Here is a 25,582-nt window from a genome sequence, read left to right as displayed (position 1 = left end):
TCCCAATTTTTTCCTTTGATATGTGTTTCATACCAATCTCTAGCATCATCTTCAAGTAAAGTCTCAAAGACCCCATGAATCCTAACACGAGTTCTAGCATTAGCAGCAGGATCAAGTCCAGCAGACTCACACCATTGCCTGAATTCTTGAAGCCAAAGTTCTGGATCTTCACCCGATACTCCTCTAAATTTTTTAGGTGCATATCCTGCCATTATCAGTTGTTGTATTACCGGAGGGTTATTTTGTAATGCTAGAATCTGTTGATTCAAATTATTGACCTGATTTTGCAAATTTTGACCATGATTGCGACAGTTTAAAAATTGCCCTCTCCATGCTCGAGCTTGCTGAATGATACCATTAGCCCGCCTTCTACTTCGTTCTGTTTCAGTATTATAGCGCTGTAATAATCTATGAGCATTTCTTCTACTCTCATCACGTTCTCTCTGGACATTAGCTAGTTGGATTTGACTGTTAGCATATTGAGCCTGGATGTTAGCCAATTGGATCTGGTATTTTGGCTGCAAGGACTTCCCAATGTTGGCGATGACGCACTTCATTTGCATATGCATCCTCATAGGTACGTCTTGTTCTCAGTATAGTAGCACATGTATTATTAAGCTTCAGTCTAAGATATTCTTTACGGTTATGTGCATCATCTAACAAACCTTCAAGTCTATCCTCCATATTATCTTGATCTTCTATAATATTTCGCAACTCATTAGCATATCGGATAATGGCATCAAGACTATCATTTGCAGTGTTAAATAAATGATTTATATGAGGGTGTGCTGCTATAGTTGTACGATCAAGGTGAATACGAATACCAGCTACACTATTTGCTATAGTTGTCCGATTATTTAAGATTTCTGTAATAGGGTCAGGAAGAATTGCTGCCATGTTTTTCCGTTGTCTATTAGCAAGTTCTTTTATTCGATCTTTGAGTTGAATATTTAGAGTATAAACTTCAATCAGCTGACGTTCTAATGCTTGAAGCCCTTCCTCCTTTAGTGATGCCGTTTCTAATGCTTTCTTAAGCTTTGCACGCAACTCAGCATTTTTTTGCCTAAGTTCTTCTATCTCAGATTCATGACCCTCGATTACACCATACAGGTATTTTATATATTGCTCTTGTGATTGCAATGTATGTGCAAGCTTTGTAATCTGTGTTTTTAACGATGTATCTTCCATTGCCAGTTCCACAGATTTTTATAGACCCTACATTTAATAAACAAATCGAACAAAATTATATCCTTCAACAAATCTATTACCATCCATGTGGATATTATCGTACTCCTGAAAAACTTTGGGCTAAAGTGCAAGCTGAAGGCCATGATTTTAACATATCTGATATTACAGAGTGGTTGCATAAACAGGCTATATGGCAAATACACTCACCTATACCCAAGTATATTCCACAGGTTTCTTTTAATAAGATTACTCGACCAAATATGTATCATCAAGCAGATATCTTATATATGCCCTATGATACTGTAGATAGAAAGCTGTATAAATACTGTCTGAATATTGTAGATGTTGCTAGCCGATATAAAGCTTCAGTACCTCTAGAAGATCGCAGCTCTGCACGTGTTGCTAAGGCATTTAAAAAGATTTATGGTAAAGCAGACTGCCCGCTTATTTGGCCAAGAGTTTTACAAGTAGATGGGGGATCAGAATTTAAGGATGAAGTTATCTGATTAATGGATGAAAAAGGTGTGCGTATTCGGGTGGATACTACTCATAAGAGTCAGGCTATTATTGAACGGTATAATCGAACTTTAGCAGAGAGGCTATTTAAAATACAGGATGCAAAGGAACTCCTTACAGAAGGTGTAAATACTGCCTGGGTTAAGAACCTTTCTGATATTGTGAATGAGCTAAATAATTCTAATACTCGTCTGCTAGGTATGTCTCCAGTTGAGGCAATCCAGAAAGATCAAGTGTATGCACTACCTTCAAAAATTCAGAAGGATAGACCTGTAGGTGCAGAAGAAATACGTTTACCAGCTGGTTCTCTTGTGAGATACTTACTTGATAACTCAGATTACCAAGGTAGGAGACGTGCAACTGATCCAATATGGTCTACTAAAGTTTATACAATTGAATCTTCCACAGTTGTTGATGGGCAGCCGGTTATATATAGGTTATCTGATGGACCTAAAAAAATATTTACTCAAGAAGAATTATTAGTTGTGCCATCTGATACTATGCTGCCTCCTACTCATATATTATATTAATTTTCAAGTTGTGGTATCCTATAATCTCCATGTGCATACATTGTGATATTATCTTGTGCAATCCATTTTTTATCATCCATAGGGGATAACCCCACCTTCGACATTTCTATAACATTTATAGCATGTCTATCAGATCGGATTGCTCTAAAGGTGACTGTATCATTATGTTTAGGATCAAAGAGTGCCTTATTATACCGCTCATGGTGGAACTCTTTTTTAACTACCTTTGAGGGGACACCTTTAGCTTTACGGATACCATGTTTTGGATTGGTGGTCTCATCCCCTACCTTGAGAATGGAGTACATTTTGGGACGGAGGCCAATAAATTCTGCTATAACTGCTCCATTACATTCATCCTTAAATTTCCTGGGATTTTCATATTTATGTCAGTCTTATCACCTAATGCTTTTCGTACAGGATGATCTTTAGGATAATCACTGAAGTCAAATTGGTCTGCCATATCTATAAGGTCTGCATTGATATCCTCAGTTTGGATTTGTACAAGAAGTGAGTCTGTGTCTGTATAACATAACTGGATTTTTTCACCATATCGTACTTTAAGAGTATCATAGTAGAATTGATACATACAGAGCTTCGAGAGGTCAAGCACACTCATACCCACATATGTTGGACGGTTAAGCATTACCTCCACTTTTCGTCAGTGGATTGCAACAAGATTTTCTGAGAATATTTTACGACCCTTGAATGCAAGATCTGAGGTAAGCTTTTTATATTTCTTGGGATGGGTTTGGGGTTGTACTACTGAGACATGTACACGTTTCCTGAGATTTTCCATAGTTTTACCAAATACACTATTATTCATAAGTTTATAGAAGTCCTTCTCAAAATCATTCTTAGCCTTAGCACGTTCGGCAGGGTTAAATTCTATATATGGTTTCATCCATGGAGCCTGCTCGAATTTTATGGCTTCATAGACCTTCTTGATTACTAAGCTCTGGCTAACATAATACTGGAGATTTCTATAATGAACTACATATTCATTCTTATCAAATAGGTTAGGGATGAGCTTATCCGTGGGTGTATATCGTTGTCCTGAGTGTGCTATTATTTCCTGCTGCTTTTTACTAAGCCATTCCTTCTTAACCTTCATTTGTTCTGGTGCAAGGGGTAATCTGTGTGTTGTGAATGGAGGGCTTGAGGGTACTCTAGTTTGACTTTAAGGATATATCCCTCAGAAGAATCATCTGGTATTTTATTACTTTCTATTTACCTTTGAATGTTAGATAACTCGTTTTCCTCTTTTACCCAGTGGAAGTTACCTATAGGTAAGTATTGCAACATGGCCCATCCATATAGGTTATTTGCATCTAAGTATAGGATAGATGACTTGGGCTTATCTGCGGTCCATTTACCTTCTCCCATACCTGGATTATTTGCACGAGCATATCGTTTACTTACCATAGAGATTCCACCACGTAATCCTTGTTCTACTATCATGTACATGTCCTGATCAGTTATAAGATCCAATCTTTGCCCTGTCATGAAGAATAGTGCATCCTATGCGAAGCCTGGTGTTGAATAGTACCAGAGAGGATCTAACCCATATTTTTTCAAGGCCATTTCTCAGAAATTCTGAAATATATCGGCTAGTAGAAGGACGTCAGTTTTGAGATAAATGTCATGATAATCTTGCATTGTTTTACATCCTGCTTTTTCCCATACATACTGTACATATTCGTATTCTTTATCACTAATGTGGGTTTCATTAAGTTTGCTATAGAATGCTCATTTAGGTGGTAAACTAGTTTTCTCAAACTTTTTCCAGTCATCCATATATTCATACGGGTAGACACTTTTCTTAAGATAAATCTCGAGTAATTCAGGTGGTATTTGACTTCGTGTTATCTTAAAGTTTTCAGGATGTGCAAAGCATCTACCTGCATCAATTCGCCATAAGTGTTGTGGATTACTACATTCTTGTGCTCTACATTTTTCTGCACCTAGGTTGGATGCTAATTTGTCGAGACTTGATTTCATGAATTGTAGGCTGTCTATAAATCGGAGGGAACCTAACTTGAATGCCATATACTTTTCCATGTTATAAGGGATAGGATCAATATCATCCTCACATTCCATTGCACCAATTCCTTGCATAATTATGTGTCCATCATATCCTGATAAATTGTGAAAGATTACTGGGATATGCATTTCACGAGGTTTTATGGATAAGTCAAGATTACATCCTCTATGTGCTGCACCTCGATACCTTCCTGTAATATGGCAGTGATCTCTTACTTTATTTCCATCTAAGGGGTTGCGACATATCCAGCAGTTTATTGCATTATCATAACTTACTTGCTCTTGGGTTGTTAATGGCATCATTTCCATTGGGTTTCTGAATTCATTGCGAATTGCTTCAGCCTCATTTAGCATTTCGATTACAAATTTTTGTGCTGCATTTTCTCCTGTAAATATCTTCTGTGATTCACTTACACCATCATATCTTACCTTAATATATGAGTATGAGCAGGGGATTTGCTCTTGTACTTTCTTGGTTTTCTTATCTTTGTCTTCATCTGTGGGTGGTATATCCATTACTAGGGCTTCAAAGTCTGCAACAAAGTAATATGGAACTTGCATGCGGCGTTTCCAGTTCTTGAATTCATATATATCATTTCCTTTCTTTACTGATGGCATTCGGTCTGCTTGTGGGTTTTCTTTAATCCTCGACATATTACTACATGTTTGTCATGGATTTCTTGTTGATGTGTGAAGTGGGAGATACACCATCGGCAGACAAATATTGCATGTCCATTTTTTGTACGTTTATTTACTAAACGGCTCATATTCTTAATCCAGCAATAGTGCTGCTTTTCCCTGTTACTGATAAGTACTAAATCTATTATTTTACGGCCCTCTGCATCATCCCTATCGGTAACATATATTGGATATAGGCGGTGGTCACGCCATTCACAGATGCAGAGGGCAATAGTTGGGTTCTGTCGCTCAAATCTTCTTAGAATTACCTCATCAACTTGTACTGGAAATTCGATACCTTCAAAGTTTAACTCATTTACATACTCCTTATACTTGGAAATTCTTTCTGCATTCTTTTCTACTGGATGTAATGCTGCTAGGATTGCCCACTGGAAGCATTTGTCATCATCATTAGCTGGATTTACTACTCCCTTTTTCGTAGCAAGATCTTTTGGGAGTGGTATATGTCCTGCTCCTGTGGGTGGTTGGAATTGCGAGATTTCTATAAATATTTTTTCTACACGATAGAATTCCCAACCTGATCCGTAATTTACATAGTCTTCTACTTTCTGCATGATTCTTGCTAATGCAAAGTTAAATGTACCATTAATATCTGTTGATGGTAGGATTGGCATATTGCGAGTTTTAAATGGTATGTTATATCTGTAGATATACTCTACTCCATCATCTTCACTAAAGTTACCATCTCCGAATAATCCCTCAAGGTAAGAATCTAAACGTCTTATTGTGGCAAATATTCCAATTCTTACTTTTATTGATCCCAATCGATTTCTTTCATCCCGAAGAATATTCTGGATTGTTTGACTGTGTGCTGTAAGAAATGAAGCATACTAGTCATGCTCTCCAGGTGTTCCTATAGCAATATCAGCCGTAAAGTTTGAGTCTGTTAACTCCTTTCCTATACGTACCTGATCATGACGTTCAAAGACTACCTCATAATGTGGGTCTGGGTCAATTTGCATCATGCGGGTTATCTCTTCATTGGTTACCGCCGCTTGTGCTTCATGGATTTGGCGGATCTCATCCTTATATTCCTGCAATTTTGCATTTGAGCGGGGATATGGGATGGACTTGACAGGTACCTGCTTGAGTTCAGCTAGAACTGATCGGGTGACTTGTCTGTGTTGAGCACTTCTTGCTTGATGTGTTGACATCTTGTAAACTTTTTATACTCCTCTTTTATTCAATTAGATTTTTTCTGAAAATAAAATTAATTGTCTCCTACCCTATGAAGGTAAAAAAAGTTGGGATGGACATGCATTATTTTCAATTGCCTTCCTAAACTGTTCCTCACCATCTGAGTCATCGGGATTGTCATCCGAGTCACTGAGCACATCCTCGTCCCGATGTATTCTCTATCTTTAAGTAACTTATAGTTGTAAGCTACAACGGTGAATAGCTTCTTTTACTATAAAATGCTCTACTGCGGCATTTGTTCTCTCTTTACAAGCCTTTTGATATGCCTCCCATTCAAGTTCACGGAGGATACCCTCCTCCTCCAATGATTGGCCAAGAGCATTATTTGCTTTTTCCTTCTTTTCTACTGCCCTGTCGTATGCCTCCTCGGCTTTTTTATGCCGCTTTCAGAGTACTCATTCAGCTTCAGCTCTCCAGATTGGGCTGACTTCTAGAAGATGTGTCCCGAAATTTCTACTTGGAATGTATTCCAGGATATAGCCCACAAGTTCAGAGATTACTGATACTGCGTACGGGGTTTGGTGACTTTTTAGGATCTCCCTATTGATAGCCATAAGATCGGAGACTGTGCAGCCGAAGATTGATGCCAACTTTTCCGCGGTATATGCTATGTTATGTACTGTTTATCTGTATAGTTACTTGGTACCTACCTTTTATTCAATTACATTTTTTCTCGGTATAAGGGTAATTGCTTGCCTTGCTATTCCGCTCTATTGACTCCATGGCTGGTTTCCTGGATGGGTTAATATTTCCTTACCTTTTTTGGCTCCGTTGGCTTTGAAATCCTATTTCTTGTTCGGTTGGGGGTAAGTAGGTGAAAATATTAATAAACGATTTAGATTATGAAATAAGTAGGATATAAGTGAATTAGATTATGAGATAAGTAGGATATAAGTAGGTAAAAATATAAAAAAGGTGATATAAGTAGGTGAAAAATGTAAAAAGATGACCAGGATTGGACCCACAGCCGGTGGGAGAGCAACGGGGATAGCAAAAAAAAGGTTGTCGAGTTGGACCCCAGCCGGTGGGAGAGCAACAAGGGGATAGCAAGAAAAAGGTAACCAGGATTGGACTCCGAGGAAAGTGAGCCAGAACTGGCATTTATATACTACTGGGATGGGCGTTAATTAACCATAGTTAATTAACCATAGTTAATTAACCGTTAATTATGCTACTTATAATTAGTTTAAAATGGTTAATTAACTGTTACTTTAAATCAACCAATAAAAATGCAGAATTTAAATCATGTGATTTTAATTATAATTTGATAATTATTGTATTTTATAATTTATATCTTGTATAACTTGATAATCTTTTTTTTCTTTTTCTTTATTACATTTTTTTTTACATAATTTTTAAAAAAAATTCTTGCAATTATGGAAAAAAAGAAAGGAAAAGTTTGGAAGCATTGGAAAATTACTGAAACAGAAAGTAATAATAAAAAACATCCTTCTGTAACTTGTAATTATTGCTCCAAAACTTTTGAAGATAATGAAAATACTAATTGAAAGTAATTATAATCATAGTGATAGTGATAATAGTACTATACTTGAACTTGATTTTATTTTATTATTTATAAAAAATTAATATATTAGTTAGGCCGGACCAATTAAAATGTTTGTTTAACATAACCCCCCCTTCTCTCATTTTCCAAAAACGGTTCTTGAATAACAACACTATATATTGTCTATATTAACGAATGATTTAATCAATTACACAAAAGAATATATTTAAGTTTTAGTGTTACATTAATTTATATAAAACATGGAAAATTTCATGTTTCTTTCTCCCCTTTTGCGAATTACTATCAAAACTTTATTGATATATGCTCAACCATAGAAAAATACTGTGTGTCAAAATAAAATTAAGTTTAAATATGTTTGATTATGGACAAATGCTGCGTGTCAAATTGAATAAATATTATAAATATTGTAATATTTTTAAGAGATAATTTTGATACATTATTAAATTTTTTCAAACATGGTCCATTTTTTTGTTAGCGTTGACGAAGGGCAAAAAAATATAATCAGTCAACAAGTTATTAAAATTGTTGAAGAAATATGTACATTTAGTGAAATATATGAAGCAATTACTGAAGGCGTATTTGGTGTATGTAATGTAAGGGTTTACGTTGGTAAAGGGGATGGCAAGTGGAATAATCTAAGAGAAGGATTGTATGATGATATATCTTTAATGTCAGAGCTAGAATTAAAGTATATACGTTTTATTGTACATACTGAAGAAAATAATATAGTACAACAAAATCAACAATTTGAAAGAAATGCATTTGACATTATGATGGAGCATTCCCATAAGCCATACTTTCCATCAATTAAAAGAGAAGATACTCAACGAGATGTTTTATACAATGATGTCATAGCATTATTAAAAGAAAACCAAAAAAATGGTTGGAGAGTAGATTAGGAGAAAATTGCGAAAATATTTATCAAGCAACTTGTAGATCTTCTTTGGTATATTGATCCGCATCATAACACACTTGCTGCTTGTTCACTATATCTTCCAAATATTTTCAAAGAATTAAGTCAATATCAATGTGACAGCAATTATAATAAATTTTATTATACTTCACATCATAAAAAAGAGAGTCTTAAAAGAGAAAAACTTAAGCAATTAGCAGAATCATTGGAGCTCTCAATTGGTTAACCATGGGCGAGTGAAGCAAAATGGACTGATTTTATTTTAGAAGTATTTGAATTAGCAAATATGATCAACCAATATGCGAAGTATTTACAAAGAGTTAATAATAAAGTAAATGTTCGTCATACTAGTAATATGGCAGTACGAAATGTTAGTCAAGATCTGCAAGTATATACCGTTGAAAGATGCTCAGAAATCGATACTAAATATCAAGAATTATCATATTTTTTATCTAACAAAAACAATTACGAATTTTTTAATCTTGAGGAATATATTCCATCTAATCCAATGCAAAGATATTGTTATATTCAAAATTTGCAACTTGACTTTCCTGTCACTATTTACCGGTATCACCAGGGCAATTATCTAGGTACTCTTAATTATATATGGAAAGCTCCATTATTAGCAGATCAAAGATTAGAAACAGAAAATGCACGAGTAATATCAATAATTCAAGAAAGCTTGCCAAAGTATTTTACTCACCAAATGAGAAAAAATGTATTAAATAGGTATAGAATAATGACTTTATGAATATTTTATTTAATCATACATATAATAAATTAATAAATTATTTGCTTTAAAAAGTACTCTCTTATTAAAAAGGTCACTCCAGTTATGCTTCGAACATTGTATTATGATTTAACTGGTGATGCTTCCACAACATCGAATCCTATTTGCAAAGAGATTGAAGATCGATTACGATTGATGCTTATGCTTGAAGATCCGTCAATAATTATTGATTTACAAGTTAATAGTGGTTTCAAAGGCAAGGAATTTGACATCTTTTGGAATGAAATGGAAGCCTATTTTAATGAGGTAATTTTTGATTAACATATTATTATTATCAAATTGTTTCATTCAATTTAATTTTTTATTTGAATTATCAATATAGAATATGCCAGCAGTTGATGATTGATGACACGAACTAACTTTATATATGCCATTAGCTATTTCAATTCGTGATCTGTGTGGAACTATAGTAAAATGATTGGAAGCCAAATATAATTCACCATTACCTACAAATATCGCACTTCCATGTGAAGAATGGATCTGTCTTCAATTTTGGCCAACCAATCCAACTACAGCAGCGGCAATACATTATACTGGCCGATTTAATATTAAATATCAAGTCCAAGCTAGACAATTACGCAAAGATCATCCAGATGCACATTATTGTGCTTGTTTATTTCAGTATCTACGTGAATTTGCTATTCTTTATCGCAGTCATGTTTGTTTTATTGCTGCAGATGATAAACATAAAATACTGATCGGAGAAGGTGTACCTACATCAACTGGTGTACGTAATAAGAAAAATATAGTTAGTACAAATACAGTTCTTGTAGCGAGTGATCATGATTTTACCAAACTATCTCTTACCCCTTCTGTAACTTTTTTTATTGATATTCCTGAATCAATTGAACATTCCTTTTATAATGGTAAAGTATTTGTTTCATATAAGGATACACTTTTTCAACCTAGTACCGCTATTAGACATTCAACTGAATTTTACAATGCAATACAAAGTTATTATGAACCGAACATACCTCCCATTCTTTGTCTTTACACAGATGGTGGTCCAGACTATCGAACAACTTTTGGTTCAGTACAAATATCCCTTCTTTGTCTATTCCTTCGTGGTAACTTTGATATTCTTATTGCATTGCAAACTGCACCTTACCACAGTTGGGCAAATCCAGCTGAACGAATTATGTCAATAATTAATTTGGGTCTTCAGGGTGTTGCAATTATGCGAGATGAGATGAGTTCATATTTAGAGAAAATTTTTGAAAAGGCTGATACATTAGAACAAATTCGAGAGGCCGCAAAAAAAAACCAAGACCTTAAAACTGAACTGGAAAATTGCATTTGCAATGTTCAACAATTATTATGTGCACGAACTGAACGACTGGTTTGCATGATATACCTTTTGAAACCAAAAATCCCGCTGATGAAAAAACTATCAAAGAATTATTTGAGGTAAATTTGTATGTTAATAAAATAATAATGATATTAATTATATATATTTTTTGCAGATAATTCTTTCTATTGATAAAACGTTGAAGATTTCTGATACAACTATGGATATTCTTTCAAAAAAAACTAATCTTCAGGAATTTATGCGAACACATTGTCAAATTCGTCATTACAGTTTTCAGGTATTATTAATGGTTAAGAATTTTACGTCACAATTATCACATTGATTGTACCAAATGATGATCATTGCCTATTAATTTTTCATAGATCAAGAAATGCGAAAATGCGGATTGCAATGTATGTGATACAATTCGCCTTCCACAAGATATTTTTAACGGCATTAGCTTTCTTCCAGATCCAGTACTTGCACAATGTAAGATTTTATTTTATTTATAACCTTTTAGTATCACAAAAGTTTTATATTCTTTATTTACATACACTTAATACTTAATAGTAGACAATGATCGTTATATTGATTTTAAGAGTATATATGGTACAGAAACAACAGAACAATATCATCCCACACTAATAGCGGCTATGTTAAATTCTGAACGGGCACCATCTACTATCTTTGTAAATACAAAAGTTCACAATATTATCCAATGCTTTTAATGTGGAAAATTTCGATGTCTCTATAGTGAAAAAGCATTGACCAACACACAGCAGTCTATATTTAAATGTATTGTTGATGATTGGGATTATAGCTGTGGATCTTCTTTAGTGCCTGAAAGTCATGAACTTTACAATGTTTTATTTGTACGTGAAAAAATTTCATGTGAGTCACCAATTGAGTTATCTTATTATTCATCACGTAAAAATAATCCACTTGTATGTTATTGGTGTGGATGTGATCAAGAACTATTAGAATTTCCAACATATATGACATCAAAGTACAAGTTTGTATTTCCCTTGTGTAGTATATGCCAAAGTAAAGGAAAGGATTTTTTTGCACGAATTGAAATTAAAACTAATACAAAAGGTCAAAAAAGAAAGAGAAATACTAATAGTTAATTTTCTTCATTCCAGAAGTTAAATTTGTATCAAAGTTTATCATTTTAATAAATTTATATTTCATAATATATGGTACATCGTGTTTTTTACTATTAGATATGGAAATATCACGTGATTGTTCAACTCAACTTATTGTTATTAATATCCTCTCCCCCCCCTCATTCTCATGACTTCATATGTTATGTTAAACAAATATTTTAATTGGTCCGGCCTTAACTATAGGTTAATTAACTGTTAATTGACTGTTAATTAACCAGTTAATTAAATAAATTTATAATTAACCATTATTTTCCCATTCCTAGATCTGGTCCTACAAGTTCTGGGACTGACCGGTCCAGGACTGAGTAGGACTGGTAGGACTGATGACCATCCTTATATTAAGGTGATGAAATAAAAAATTAATTTTATCCTAGGAATCAGGTTTTTAGAGCAAGGTTGATAGAACATCTTAAGTGTATGTTACTATAGTAGATCTCAAATTCAGGTTAAAACTTATATAGAAACTAGTTGGTTAGTATTCGTTAGTTTAGAATCAGGTATTTGCAGCTATTATTATAAAATTTTGTATATTTGTTTTGTTCGTTACAAATTTAATCACTAATAAAAAATTAAAAAAATTAAAATTATAATTAAAATTAAAGATTTATTACTGCAAAGTGTTCACCAAGCATCTATAAAATTATACCAGAGAAATGGCTATTCTAATTCTAGTAATTTATCACCTTTAAGTATAAATAAGATACCATTAGATTGCAAAACTAAGAAAGTAATTTTCTGATAGCCAGATATATTAATTATTTAGTTTTATTTTATTTTACCTATTATCTATTTAATTATAATATTAATATATATTTATCAGGTATTTATTAATTGGTAATTTATGTTAATACAACCAGTTACTAAGTTATATAAAAAATACTTATTACATAAGCCTGATAAAACAGTTACTTAGCATAATGTGACCTTATAACTGTAGCACTGTCATGCCTTACATGTATTTGCAATAAGAATATGTCCAATAAAAAGTCATCATATGGAAATTGTACAATTTTTGTTTAGTTTTTGTAATTATTATCTTATTTTCATTCAGTATTCATATAGTTGAATCAAATTTTATTTTTTTGTAAAATTTAAATGTACAATTATTATAAGATTTATTACATTTAATAAACAGAAATTATACAATTTTTATATTTTAAATTTGTAATTATTATTTATTATATTTATTTAAATAAAATTTGTACAATTTTTTTAATTTTTTAAATTCATATGAAACTTATAAATTTGTACTAATTTGTAGTATAAAACTGTAATTAATTATTTTTCGCTTTTACTATTATTTTACTTTTTGTTAACTTTTGTTGTCCAGAGCGAAGCGAAGGACAATATATGTCTACGCACTATGAAAAAAAAATCGATCACGTGAATTTCTCTGTCCGCCACGTGATCACCCAATGAAATCACAAATTTTAGTTTTTCGCTCCGGACTTACAACGGTTCCCGTTCCCTAGTATAGTTGAAAAATAATTATATTGATCTTCAGTAAGGTTGCTTGCCGAAACCTAGGGGTTTAGGCAAGATGGCGTTTCGCCGAAAAGCGAAATTCTGCTGAAACTATATTAAAGTTATATTAAAAAACTGGCAAAACTTTAGAGAATGGCGAAACTGCTGAAACTTATTATAAATGCCGAAACTGCCAAAACTCTGCCAAAACTATAATAAATCTATAGTAAAATTTTAACGAAACTAATCGTAGGATTTTGAAAAGGTTTAGACAAGCAACCTTAATCTTCAGACTACTTTTACAATAATTTTCAGTTATAAAATTTTTATGTTATAAAAATATGTATCACGTATATGTCAATATATAATATAATTTGCAATTTAATGACTTCAATCAACTTTTAAACTTTTTTTTAAAAAAACTTTTTTTTGCTTTTTTTTTACATTCTTTCCTTTTCCTTTAATTTGTTCACCTTTTCACTTCTCTTTGTATATTCCTTCATTTATTCCTTATTCTTTCCTTTTCTTTTTCTCCCTTTTTTCTTTACTTTTACATTTTCTTCTTTTTTTTTCTCTTCTCCCACTTTTCTTGCACTTTTTGTTGAAGAAACTTTAAATATTTTTCTTTTTAGATGCAAATTTCCAATAAGTTCATCTTTTTTTTAATTGTTTAATTTTAATGAACAATTTCTAATAGTTGTTTTTCTTACTTTTTTTTAGACTTTGAATATTTGAATATATGGAAATATGGTTAGAAATTTTTTTTTTAAATTTTAATTATCTATTTTAACAATTTTTTCTTTTTTTTTTTAAATGCTTTTTACAATCTTCTTGAATATAAAATTTTGGTAAGTTTGTTATTTTTTTCTTATTTAATTATTTTTATTTTACAAACAATTTCTAATAATTTATTTTTTTAATTTTTTTTAGACAACTTTATTCTTTGATTATTTTGAAACATGAAAATTTTTTTTTTCCTTATTTATTTTAATGAAATTTTTTCTAACATTTCAATTTTTTTTTCTTAAATAGTTCTTTCGGTCTTTTTAGATATAAAATTTTAGTAAGTTATTTAAATTTTTTTTTCTAATTGTTTTTGTTTTAATAAATATTTTCTAACAGTTCATTTACTTTCTTCATCTAAGTATTTCTCTAAAAAAATTAGAAGTGTCTATGCAGTGTCTATGCTGCTATATATTTCAACAAAATGTATATTAATATTTTGATTTATCTTTTTTTGAATGATTGAGTCTTTAGATACATAATAATTCGGTAGAATAGAGTTTTTTTTGAATTATTTTTTGATGAAATATTTATTTAACGAAATATTTCCTAATACTTTAATTTTTCTTCTTTTAAATAGTTCTTCAGCTTTTTAGATAAAAACTTTAGTGAACGTATTATTTTCTTTTAAAAATGATAGTTACTTATTTCTTTTTCTTTTTTAGGCAGCTTTTTGGTCATCTAAACATGATATTTTATAAATTTTCAAATTTTTTCTTTAATATTAACAAACAAATATTAATAGTTTTTTTTTTTATAGATATTTCTTCAAATCTCTTTAGATGCTATTATAGTAAGTTTTTTTTTCATCTTAATTTATTTATTATGATAAAATGTATATTGATATTTCAAATTCTATCTTTTTTTTTTTAAACAGGTCTAGATGAAAATCAGAACTATATTTTTTTTTTAAATTTAATTCTTTTAGTAAAATTTTGATGAAATAATTTTTTTTAACAAAACATTTTATTAATATTTCACTTTTTATTTTTTTTTTAAATACAAATGAAATATACAAATACCATTTCTTGACTTAAAAATATCGAAGGGTGCCATAATTTAAAAAATGGGAGATATATTCACAGTAATATATAAAAACAATTTGAAGTTGACTTTTACATTTATAAAAACTATAATTCTAAACCAAGTGGCTAAAGACAAACCAAAAATTCTCAGCAAACTAAAGATATTCTATAGATCAATAATAAGTTTTTGACAAGTATAATAAAATACATAATATCATCCAATTTTGAAAGAGGCCTAATAGCTTATTTTATGATTAAAAATTTCTTAAGCAGAAAATTTATTGTAATAAGACCATATCTTATTCTGCTACTTTAAATCCATATATTGTATAATTTATCATTTTTTTTAACTTAATTTTTTTTATATTCCATTCTACCTTATATTATTTTTAATTTTTTTTACTAATTTAGATTATTAAATAAAGACATCAATCCTTATAAATTTTTTACAAATTTTAATAGAATGTATTTAATATATACACAGTAATTTGTATATGAATAATGAATCAAATATGTAAAAATAATATACAAATTTATTTTTATTACATAAAAACATTGCAAGTTTATGATGAATTTACTTTGAATTCTATATATAACATTATAAGTTTACTACAAATTGTTTATAAATACTGTACAAATGGATACTCATAATCATATTAAATTTATTAAATTTGTAACTTACATTTTTTTTATACAAAAAATCAATATTAACTTTTTACTGGAATGATCAGTGAAATTTGCTAAGCTTTACTTAATAAATTCTATCAATTATAATGCTTATTGCAAATATAACAGTTACTTGATACTTCATGCTGAGTAACTATTAAATATATGTTATTATACATATTAATACAAATATTGACAGTTTTTTAAATTATAATAATAATATAATAAACTATTACAAAATAATAATTATTAAGCATTATACAATAATTGTTTTTTTCTCTTAATATAATTATTTTAATATATATAATAATAAAATTTGTTTAAATATAATATATTACATAAATATTATACTAAATATAATATTATATTAACTATATTATTTTATTTACATATACATTACCAAATATAATCATAATATTTTTATCTATACATTTAAACAAAACTTTTAATCCTTAACATTAAGCAAATTTTGCTGATCAATTATATAAATTATCATATTTTTGTCTAATAGTGAAATAAAAATCAACCAATATACTAATTAAGATAAAGGATTAGTTAATTAAACTAATCAATTATAATTTGTATGGTAAAAAAATTCTGAATAATATATATAAATCAAGATAAAAAATTCAAAATTTATTAAGATCAATAAGCAAATATTTTTTATGTCTGCTAAGCAAACTTTTATCTAACCCATAAATTTTTTACACTGTTAAGCAACTTATTTTATAACATATATATATATATATAATTTTTTTATAAAATATGTATATAAAAAAAAAACTAAAAAAAACAAAAATTTTTGAAATAATGCATGGATAAAGCTATTATTATTTTTTTGTAATATCACAACTATAAATATTTTTTATAAATATTTTTGTATATCTATTCTGTGATTTCAAAGCATAAAAATCTTCTTCAGTAAAGTTGTTTAGTAGATTTGAATTTATTTATATATAAAATTTTATTATAATTAAATAGATATTTATGAATTTATTCATATTTTTTGTAATGCAGAATTTTTATTTTTAAAATTTACTGTAAAATTTATCAAAAAAAATATTTTTAAAAATTTTTTAAGTAAATTAAAATAACTTTTATTGATTATTACAAAAATTATAATGTAAAATTATAAAAGAAAAAATTTATTTATCGCATGTGCGAAAAAAATTATTTATCACACTTATTATCACTGCTGATCAAAAACTAGGCAAACGTGGCATAGTAGCCTTTATCTTTATTAAAATTATTCGAACTTTTACAATTTACAAAAATAAAAAGAAAGATATAAAAATAAGCTGATCAAAAACCAATATATCGGGTAGCAGATATGTATTAGATATATACCCGATATGTGTATTGTGTAGTATTAATGCAGAAAATTGGGTACCCGATATATGTAAGATATATGTAAATATATATATCGTCTACATATCATTTACATATCATATACATATCAGGTACCAATATGTAGACGATATATATATTTACATATATTTTACACATATCAGGTACCCCATTTTCTGCATTAATACTACACATATCAGGTACATAACTGATACATATCTGCTACCTGATATATTGGTTTTTGACTAGTGTATATCACGTGATATGTTGTTATATTATTATTTACATTGCATTTATTATATTTTATTACATATTATATTACTATATATTATAACCAAATAAAATGAAAAAGATATTAAAGATTTATACATTTTTTTTACCCTTTAACTACTTTTTTTATTAGGATATTTAGGAGTATAATGTCTAGTTTTATGACATAAACCACATCTACGCCTACTTATATTATCAGTCACTGGACATTTCCAGAAACAGGGATGTCAAATGGATTTACTAATTAAATATGCAGATTGTTGATCACTTTTTTTACTATGATTTATTAGTAAATATTCAAAATTCTGGTTTTTTCGTCACATGTGAACTTTAATTTTTATTCAATAAATATGTGTAAAAAATTTTTTTTCTTACTCTCTAAGTTTTAACTGACATGTCGATATAATTTTCTAAGAGTTGTTTATTAATAACAAGTTAGAAGAATCTCTACTTAAAGTTAGCTATTTTTTCGTTAAAATACTACAAAATTACAAACATATAGAATATTTTTCAAACTATAAAAGCCAATTTAGCCTTCAAAATTATACTACTTCTATTTAAGATCTCATTTTTAAATGAAATTAATATTATTTTAATTGATGGCTGTCATATAGTTCACCCTTTCCATAGTGAATTTTTATATAGTGAATAACGCTATAATGAAGAAAAGTTCAGGTACAGATTTTTTTTATATATAATAAATTGACCCTCAGTATAGTGAATTTTTCACTATAATGAATTTTAATCTCCAGCCCATAGGATTTACTATAGTGAGGGTGAATTGTATAAATCTGATGTGGAAATGGATAATAGAAAAAAGTTGTTAATTAGTGAATATTATTCTGAAACATGTAATTAGAAATTTATTTAAATTATTGATATTTTTTTAATAAAATTATATAAAAAAGTTGAATGTGAAGTTTAGAAGTATCTGTAAACTAAACATTTTTTGATTCTGACGCTTACTGTATAATAAGAAATTTACCTTCTCGGCTATTTATCAATAACGCACATATAAACTTTCAACCAAATTTTACAACAATAAAACTATACTAATAGTTGGTTCGTCACATAAAAATCTTTTTGAAAGAACTAATATTGGCAGAAGGATCTCAGTTTAAAGGTCAACAAGTCATAGAAAAACCTTATATAGTGAAATATTTAAGGAAGTGAAGTATTTTGATAAAATTAATGTCATTTGAAAGTTCATATATGATACTTTTAATGTATTATAAAAAAAGTTATATTTTGTTAAATCTTTGTCCCGTTTGAACTAAATGAAGATAGGCTAATTTATGTAGTACAAAATTTTTAATTAGTGATTGGCGCTGCGCTGGAAATGTCCAGTGACTGTTATTACTATTATCATTCATGTTTTCAATATCTATTTCATATACATTTTCTTTTTGATTCTTACTACTATTTGCTTTGTTTTTTCCCTCATCATAAGCTTTAAATCTTTTACCAGCGGGTCTACCTTTACCTTGACGTTTTATTGGATCTTTAATATTATTTATATCATAAACTTGTCCATCAGATAATTTCATTTCATTACTTAAATTTATATTTTCATTAAGAATATTTCTTCCTTCTAATTCAGATTGTGCTTTGGCATTCAATTTTGCTTCCTTTTTAGAAATATATGCTAAAAGAATATCATCCAGATTATTTTGATCATTATCATCTAATGAATAATTTAAAGCTTACTTAAAATGTCCTATAAGCTGACCATATTCAATTTTTTTTTGCATATAATGTCGAACCTAAATTTCCTGAATGTTGTCATGATGTTTAAGAATAAAATCAGCTGGTTGATAATAATCTAATTGGTTTGAAGTTTTTGAAGACACTCCAATAAATGGTTCATTGGAAATAGAATCTATACAGTTCCAATAATCATCTTGAAGCCATTTCATTGGTATTAACATTAAATGAAATAAAGCAGCTGAATTTTCAATCATCAATTTGAAGTAATGACGACACACAATTCCATGAAATACTAATAATAAGCATGTGCACAAATGAGTTTCATCATTAAGAATGACAATATGTTGATATAAAGTTAAAAATATATAAGAAACAATTTTCCATACTTCTTTTATTAATTCTTTTGACACTGAATTTAATAATGACTTCAAATATGTCTGCCGATAGTCATAATAATCTTCAACATTTTCAACTTCTTTCAAATAACATTCAGAATGACCAACATTTACAGTATCTTCACCTTGATCATTATCGTTCATAAGCAGTTTAATCCTAAAAATAAAACAATTGAAATTAATATTTTCAATTCTAAATCTAATTAACAATCTTAACTCTAATCCTAACCCTAACTAATTCTAACTAATCCTAACTCTAATCCTAAACTAACCCTAATTCCTGTTTATACTTACCAATTGGTTTTCAATGAATTCAAAAATATCTTCAAATCTTCAATGGATTGTTTTTCACATCTATATAGTACTGATTCACACATTTGTTTTTGTATTTCATTGACAATTCGTGATGAAAAATATTTCTGTATGGTTCTATTATAATACTAATAAAGAAACTATCAATAACAAATGATTGATGATATATTGTTAATTTATATTTTTATGCTAAAAAGTCTTTATTCATTTCTTTTTTCTGCATTCTAGAATCAAAGGCTTCAACTACATCAGCCATAGTAGAACTAGAAGAAATAGCTTTATGAATAATTGCATTAATTAATTCAACTCATTGTATTGATTGCATATCAGCTGTAAATTTTCAACTTATGAATGCACATGCCTAAGAATGATATGTTGAGTAAATTGGATTATTCAAATATTCATTAACAGTAAGATAATTTTTCAATAAAGCTTGAAATCTTTGCTCAAAAATATTTTCACATAAAGAATTATGTATACACCAAAAATCACGAACAAACTGCTTAAAATTTATAGAACCCATATGGGCTGATTTGTCTTATTATTTGACTTAAGGTAAAGGTTCACATTTAAGAACCTATTTATAGCATGGTAGTCCATAAATACAATTAGTTGACTAACGTATACCAACTAGCATAGCGGACATCCCTATTTTATCACTGATCATTTGTCGATCATTTGCTGATCATTTATTCAATTATCACATAATATAATACCGTTGCTAAAAAAATTTACATAATAATATATGCTCAAATTTCACAAATAACTTAAATTTAGTTCTAATTTATTGTATATTAAATTTCATTAGAAACTTTTTAGCTTTTATTATTATTTGGTATATATTCATTCATTTTACGAAATTATTCACTAAATATGTTACTAATAAAACACCTGCATTATGAATCAGATCACTGCATTATTTTTTTATAGATTCTACATAATATAAAGAATATTTGTGCAAAGTTTTGAATTTCGCCCATGCATATTCATCTCCGCACATCAAATTTTGTCTGATGATCGGCAAAAATTATGAATGATCACATATAAATAATGTGTTATAAAAATATTAAAAAATTATGCCAATAATTATATAATTAAAATTATATAATAATTCAATGCTTAGCTTATATTTCCATAATTTTTTGCCACATTATTTTGAAAATATTTGTAGCTTTTGCAATAAATTTTAAAATTGGAATTATGTGATCGGCAAATGATCGGCAAGGTGATATAAGCATGTCCGCCATGCTATACCAACTAACTGGTATGTGCAACCTGACCAAATATCACTACAACTGCCATTTTAGTTTGACCTCAGAATAGTCCTTATCCATCAACGGAATACTAACTGGCTAGTCATAACCCCCTAGAGGTAAGACAAGCTTGAATTTATATGCCACCCTGGCAGTCTTAGTAATGGAGAACTTTCAGTGCAGGTGTAATGGCAATCATCTAGAAACCCTTCCGTACCAACATTCACACTTCAGAACTGAATTAAGGCTCATTCAAGGCCACTACAGCCCCACGATTCCTTAGCCCCAAGGTACAGTTGTAAATCCCCTAAAGGTATAGTAGTGACCACTGAGACAGAGAGAACATGAGATAGTATAGACTCGCTTATTTGGGATTATTTCCAGTGATGCCTTACCATCCAAGCTGCCACCTGGTACCCGTCTAGTGGGGAGTTGAACCCCATACCTCACCTAGTACACCTGTCTGTTCAGGAATATTCTAGTTGGCCTAAACCTATTAGAAGGTAAACTACCACAAAGTCATTGCACCCAGGATTTTACCATCTATAATAACCATCTAGTACATTGACTCCAAGTATCATTTGAGTGACCACCTGGATAGGAAATTACCACCAAGGTATACAAGCAGCGACCTTACGGACAGGACTCTGAACATCCCAATGACCTCATAGGGAACGTTAGAAGGACACCATGACCCTTTGTTGAAATGTGCAGCCTGACCGTACACACTAATTTACCATGGTGCAGTCCAACTACCTAATCCCTGTATCTTCACACTATTGGTAGTAGCGTTCGCAGTAAAATTCTTTTTATTTCCGTGATTATGGGAATCAAACCTGCGACCTCACCATACTCAGGTTTAATTAGGGTCTTAGTAACCAACTACTAAGATAGGGTGATTAACCCTATATATATGGGCTGATTTGTCTACTCTGCATTAAAAAGAGTTATTGAATTGATTTTCACAATTTTCATTACTCAAAATTGTTTTGTAATACCAAAAAATCATCTGATTGATAATCACTTGACTAAATAATAAGTTGAACAAAAATTTACATTTGCGAAACTTAAATCATTAAATGTAAAAGAGATGTAAAAAAATCCATTTCACTAATAAAAAACCCATTTCTCATATATATGAAATTTTCAACATATATTATTAAAAAGTAAGTATATTTTAATAAAATATAAAGTAAAATAAAAATTTATATAGTCTTAGTAGCTATAAATGTTTATAAAAGTATAATAAAAATATCATATAAAAGATCATCAGGAAGTCACAGGAAAAATGTTCATCAAATGTACATCGGTCATTTGATGTACATCATAAAGAAGCGCTGAACATCGGACCCTGCAATGTACAATTGATGTCACAACATTTGATGTGCATCACCTAATTTTAATGTCCATTAACGATGTACATTATTTTAAAGATAATAAACATCATATCAAATTTATATAAATTATGTTAATATGACAATGCTAAATGTTATTGAATAACAAATTATTTATTAAATTACATTATAATAATCTATACTAAAGTCTACTAAATCTATACTAATCTAATTAACCCAAAAATATTAGCTAAATGTTTCTATTAAAAATAAACATTTTATTTGAAAATCTCCTCAAATTCATCCAATAGCATTCGTGATTTATGCTTATTCACAAACGTCAATGACAATACGCACAACATATTTTTGATTCTCCATTAATTGGTTCCACAAGAGCTAGCAGATTCAATCCTACACTAACAAACATTCAGCCACGTGACAGGTTATCTTTGACTTCTTTATGTCATAACAATACGACAATTTCATGTTTGTACTTGTCATCACATGCTCCTGTGCCTTCTCTGTCCATACTGGAGTCGCCATTACCGGCACGTGATCTGAATGTTTCACCAATCCCATTATGGATGGTCCTTATAATGTCGTCTACAACCTACAATAAAAAGATAAAATAAAAAAAATTAATTTAATAAAAAAAGTTTCGAAGAGAAACTTCAAAACTTATTTGAGAAGCCGACCCAAAACTCGAAGATGATTCCTACAAAATAGACAAAAGAAGAAATGGTTAGTTTCTTCAAAACAAAACAGAAAAAATTTAAAGAAAAAAGTTTTGAAAGTAAACTAAACTTTTGAAACTTACCAATCATATCGTCTAAGATCCGGAAGCTCAATCTACCGGTACCTGCAAAAAAAAAGAAAAAGAAATTAATAAATTAATAAGTTTCAAAAGTAAACTAAACTTTCGAAACTTACCAATCATATCGTCTGAGATCCGGAAGCTCAATTTACCGGTACCTGCAAAAAAAAAAGAAAAAGAAATTAATAAATTAAAAAATTTTGAAAGTAAACTAAACTTTCGAAACTTACCAATCATATCGTCTAAGATCCGGAAGCTCAATCTACCGGTACCTGCAAAAAAAAAAGAAAAAAAAATTAATAAATTAAAAAGTTCGAAAGTAAACTTTACTTTCGAAACTTACAAATCATATCGTCTAAGATCCGGGAACTCAATCTACCAGTACCTGCAAAAAAAAATCAAAAAAAAAATAAATAAATTTTAAAAAAGTTCTGAAGCAAAGATTTGCTTCAAAACTTAACAATTCATTTCAAGACGCTAATCTACAGCAAGGTACTGTTCTACAAAAAAGAAACCACCGAAGCCAGCCATCCAACGTCAAAAAATCCAATCGAAGAAGTTCAAGAAGCCATCATATAAAGATATTCTTAGTTTATTGGTTTCATCTAATGAGTTAGATATCAAAGAAGGTATCAAAAAATTATATTATTTAATCAAAAAATAAATGTACCGATACCTACAAAAAAAATAATATAAAATTTAAAAAAAAATAAATTAAAAAAAAAAGTTATGTTTCGAATTTCAAATTGAAACTTACCATATATTCAAGTTCCAAAGCCGAAAGAATCATACCTACAAAAAAAAACAAGAAAATTAAAAAAAAAATAAATTAAAAAAAAATAAATTAAAAAAACATAAGTTTCGAATCGAAACTTACCAGACCTAAGTCCCAAAGCCAAAGAAACCGGAACTCTACAAAAAAATATGAAAAGAAATGTTAGATTGTTTCTTAAATTAAAAACAACAAAATCCCAACCCTTTCCCATCACTACCTTAAAGTCCGGTTCCATATTCAAGCCGGCGTCCTCCTAGTAGACGTTCTACAAAAAAAAAATAATGAAAAGAAACGTTAGTTCATTTCTTTAATTAAAAATAACAAACCCCCTTTCCCATTTCTCACTACCTTAAAGTCCGGTTTCGTTATATTCAAGCTGGCGTCCTCCTAGTACGCGTCCTACAAAAAAATAAAATAAGAAACGTTAAATAGTTTCTTTAATTAAAAATAACAAACCTTCTCTTCCCCATTTCTCACTACCTTAAAGTCCAGTTTCGTCGTATTCAAGCCGGCGTCCTCCTAGTAGAAGTTCTACAAAAAAAAAATAACAAAAAGAAACGTTAGTTCGTTTCTTTAATTAAAAATAACAAACCCCCCTTTCCCCATTTCTCACTACCTTAAAGTCCGGTTTCGTCGTATTCAAGCTGGCGTCCTCCTAGTAGACGTTCTACAAAAAAAAAATAACGAAAAGAAATGTTAGTTCATTTTTTTAATTAAAAATAACAAACTCCCTTTCCCATTTCTCACTACCTTAAAGTCCGGTTTCGTCATATTCAAGCCGGCGTCCTCCTAGTACGCGTCCTACAAAAAAATAAAATAAGAAACATTAAGTGGTTTCTTAAATTAAAAAAAAAAATTAAAAAAAAAATTATGTAAGTTTCAAAATGAAACTTACATTACTTTTAAGAAAAAGAGGCGGAAGAAAAGTGTGAGAAAAAGGGTGTGAGAAAAAGGGGAGAATGAAAGGGGAAGGGAAGGACGATAGGGGAAGGAGTAAAGGAAGAAAAAGGAAGGGAAAGGAAAAAGGTTAAAAAAGATGATCCTTTTTTAAACTTTTGATATGCGTAATGCGTGATAACGTGATGTTTAATTAGTGCATTATTCGACTAACATCTAATCGTAGATCATGGTCGAATTTTTTAATTTTAAGTACTAGTCGAATATAGGCCGAATTTTACTAAGGCCGAATATTCCTTTTTCAACTAGTAGTAAGAGAAGGGAAATGTGGGGAAGAGAAAGGGCGGGAAAGGGAAAATAAAAGAATAAAGAAGAGGAAGTTTCGTTTATCATATTGCTAAGATTATTTCACGTGACATGATAATAAATAGGGGCTGATATCATAAAAATTTATTTTTGAAACCATCATATTTGATAAACATTGAATTTTCATTATTAAATGATGCATATCATGATAAAAATCTCATTGGTGATGTTTATTAATATTAAATATTACATGTACATTTAAAATAATAAAAATTACGATGTAAATGATTTGCAAAAATATACATGTGATGAATATTTTTCCTGTGACTTCCTGATGATGGTATCATAATAGATATTTTCAAACAATAAAAATAATTATTTT

At 29.5% G+C, this 25,582-nt stretch overlaps 2 protein-coding genes across 2 annotated transcripts; one reads left to right on the top strand and one right to left on the bottom strand.

Annotated features, from left to right (window-relative positions):
* Window positions 1-8,150: 8,150 nt before the first annotated feature.
* Window positions 8,151-8,594, top strand: OCT59_013445 (uncharacterized protein; the record flags this gene model as incomplete). The annotated part of the gene is made up of 1 exon (XM_025326693.2): window positions 8,151-8,594. One exon carries the CDS (start codon window positions 8,151-8,153, stop codon window positions 8,592-8,594), a length of 444 nt encoding a protein of 147 aa, XP_025174824.2.
* A 14,277-nt stretch (window positions 8,595-22,871) lies between these two features.
* OCT59_013444 (uncharacterized protein) lies at window positions 22,872-23,572 on the bottom strand (the record flags this gene model as incomplete). The annotated part of the gene is made up of 6 exons (XM_066141519.1): window positions 22,872-23,018; window positions 23,104-23,123; window positions 23,226-23,267; window positions 23,339-23,380; window positions 23,453-23,494; window positions 23,566-23,572. 6 exons carry the CDS (start codon window positions 23,570-23,572, stop codon window positions 22,872-22,874), a joined length of 300 nt encoding a protein of 99 aa, XP_066001653.1.
* Between the last annotated feature and the right edge of the window lie 2,010 nt (window positions 23,573-25,582).

The sequence above is a fragment of the Rhizophagus irregularis genome, chromosome 21, assembly GCF_026210795.1.
Source record: "Rhizophagus irregularis chromosome 21, complete sequence".
Lineage (NCBI taxonomy): Eukaryota > Fungi > Glomeromycota > Glomeromycetes > Glomerales > Glomeraceae > Rhizophagus > Rhizophagus irregularis.
The sequence above is the reverse complement of the archived record's forward strand: the minus strand, read 5'-3'. Positions and strand labels throughout refer to the sequence as shown.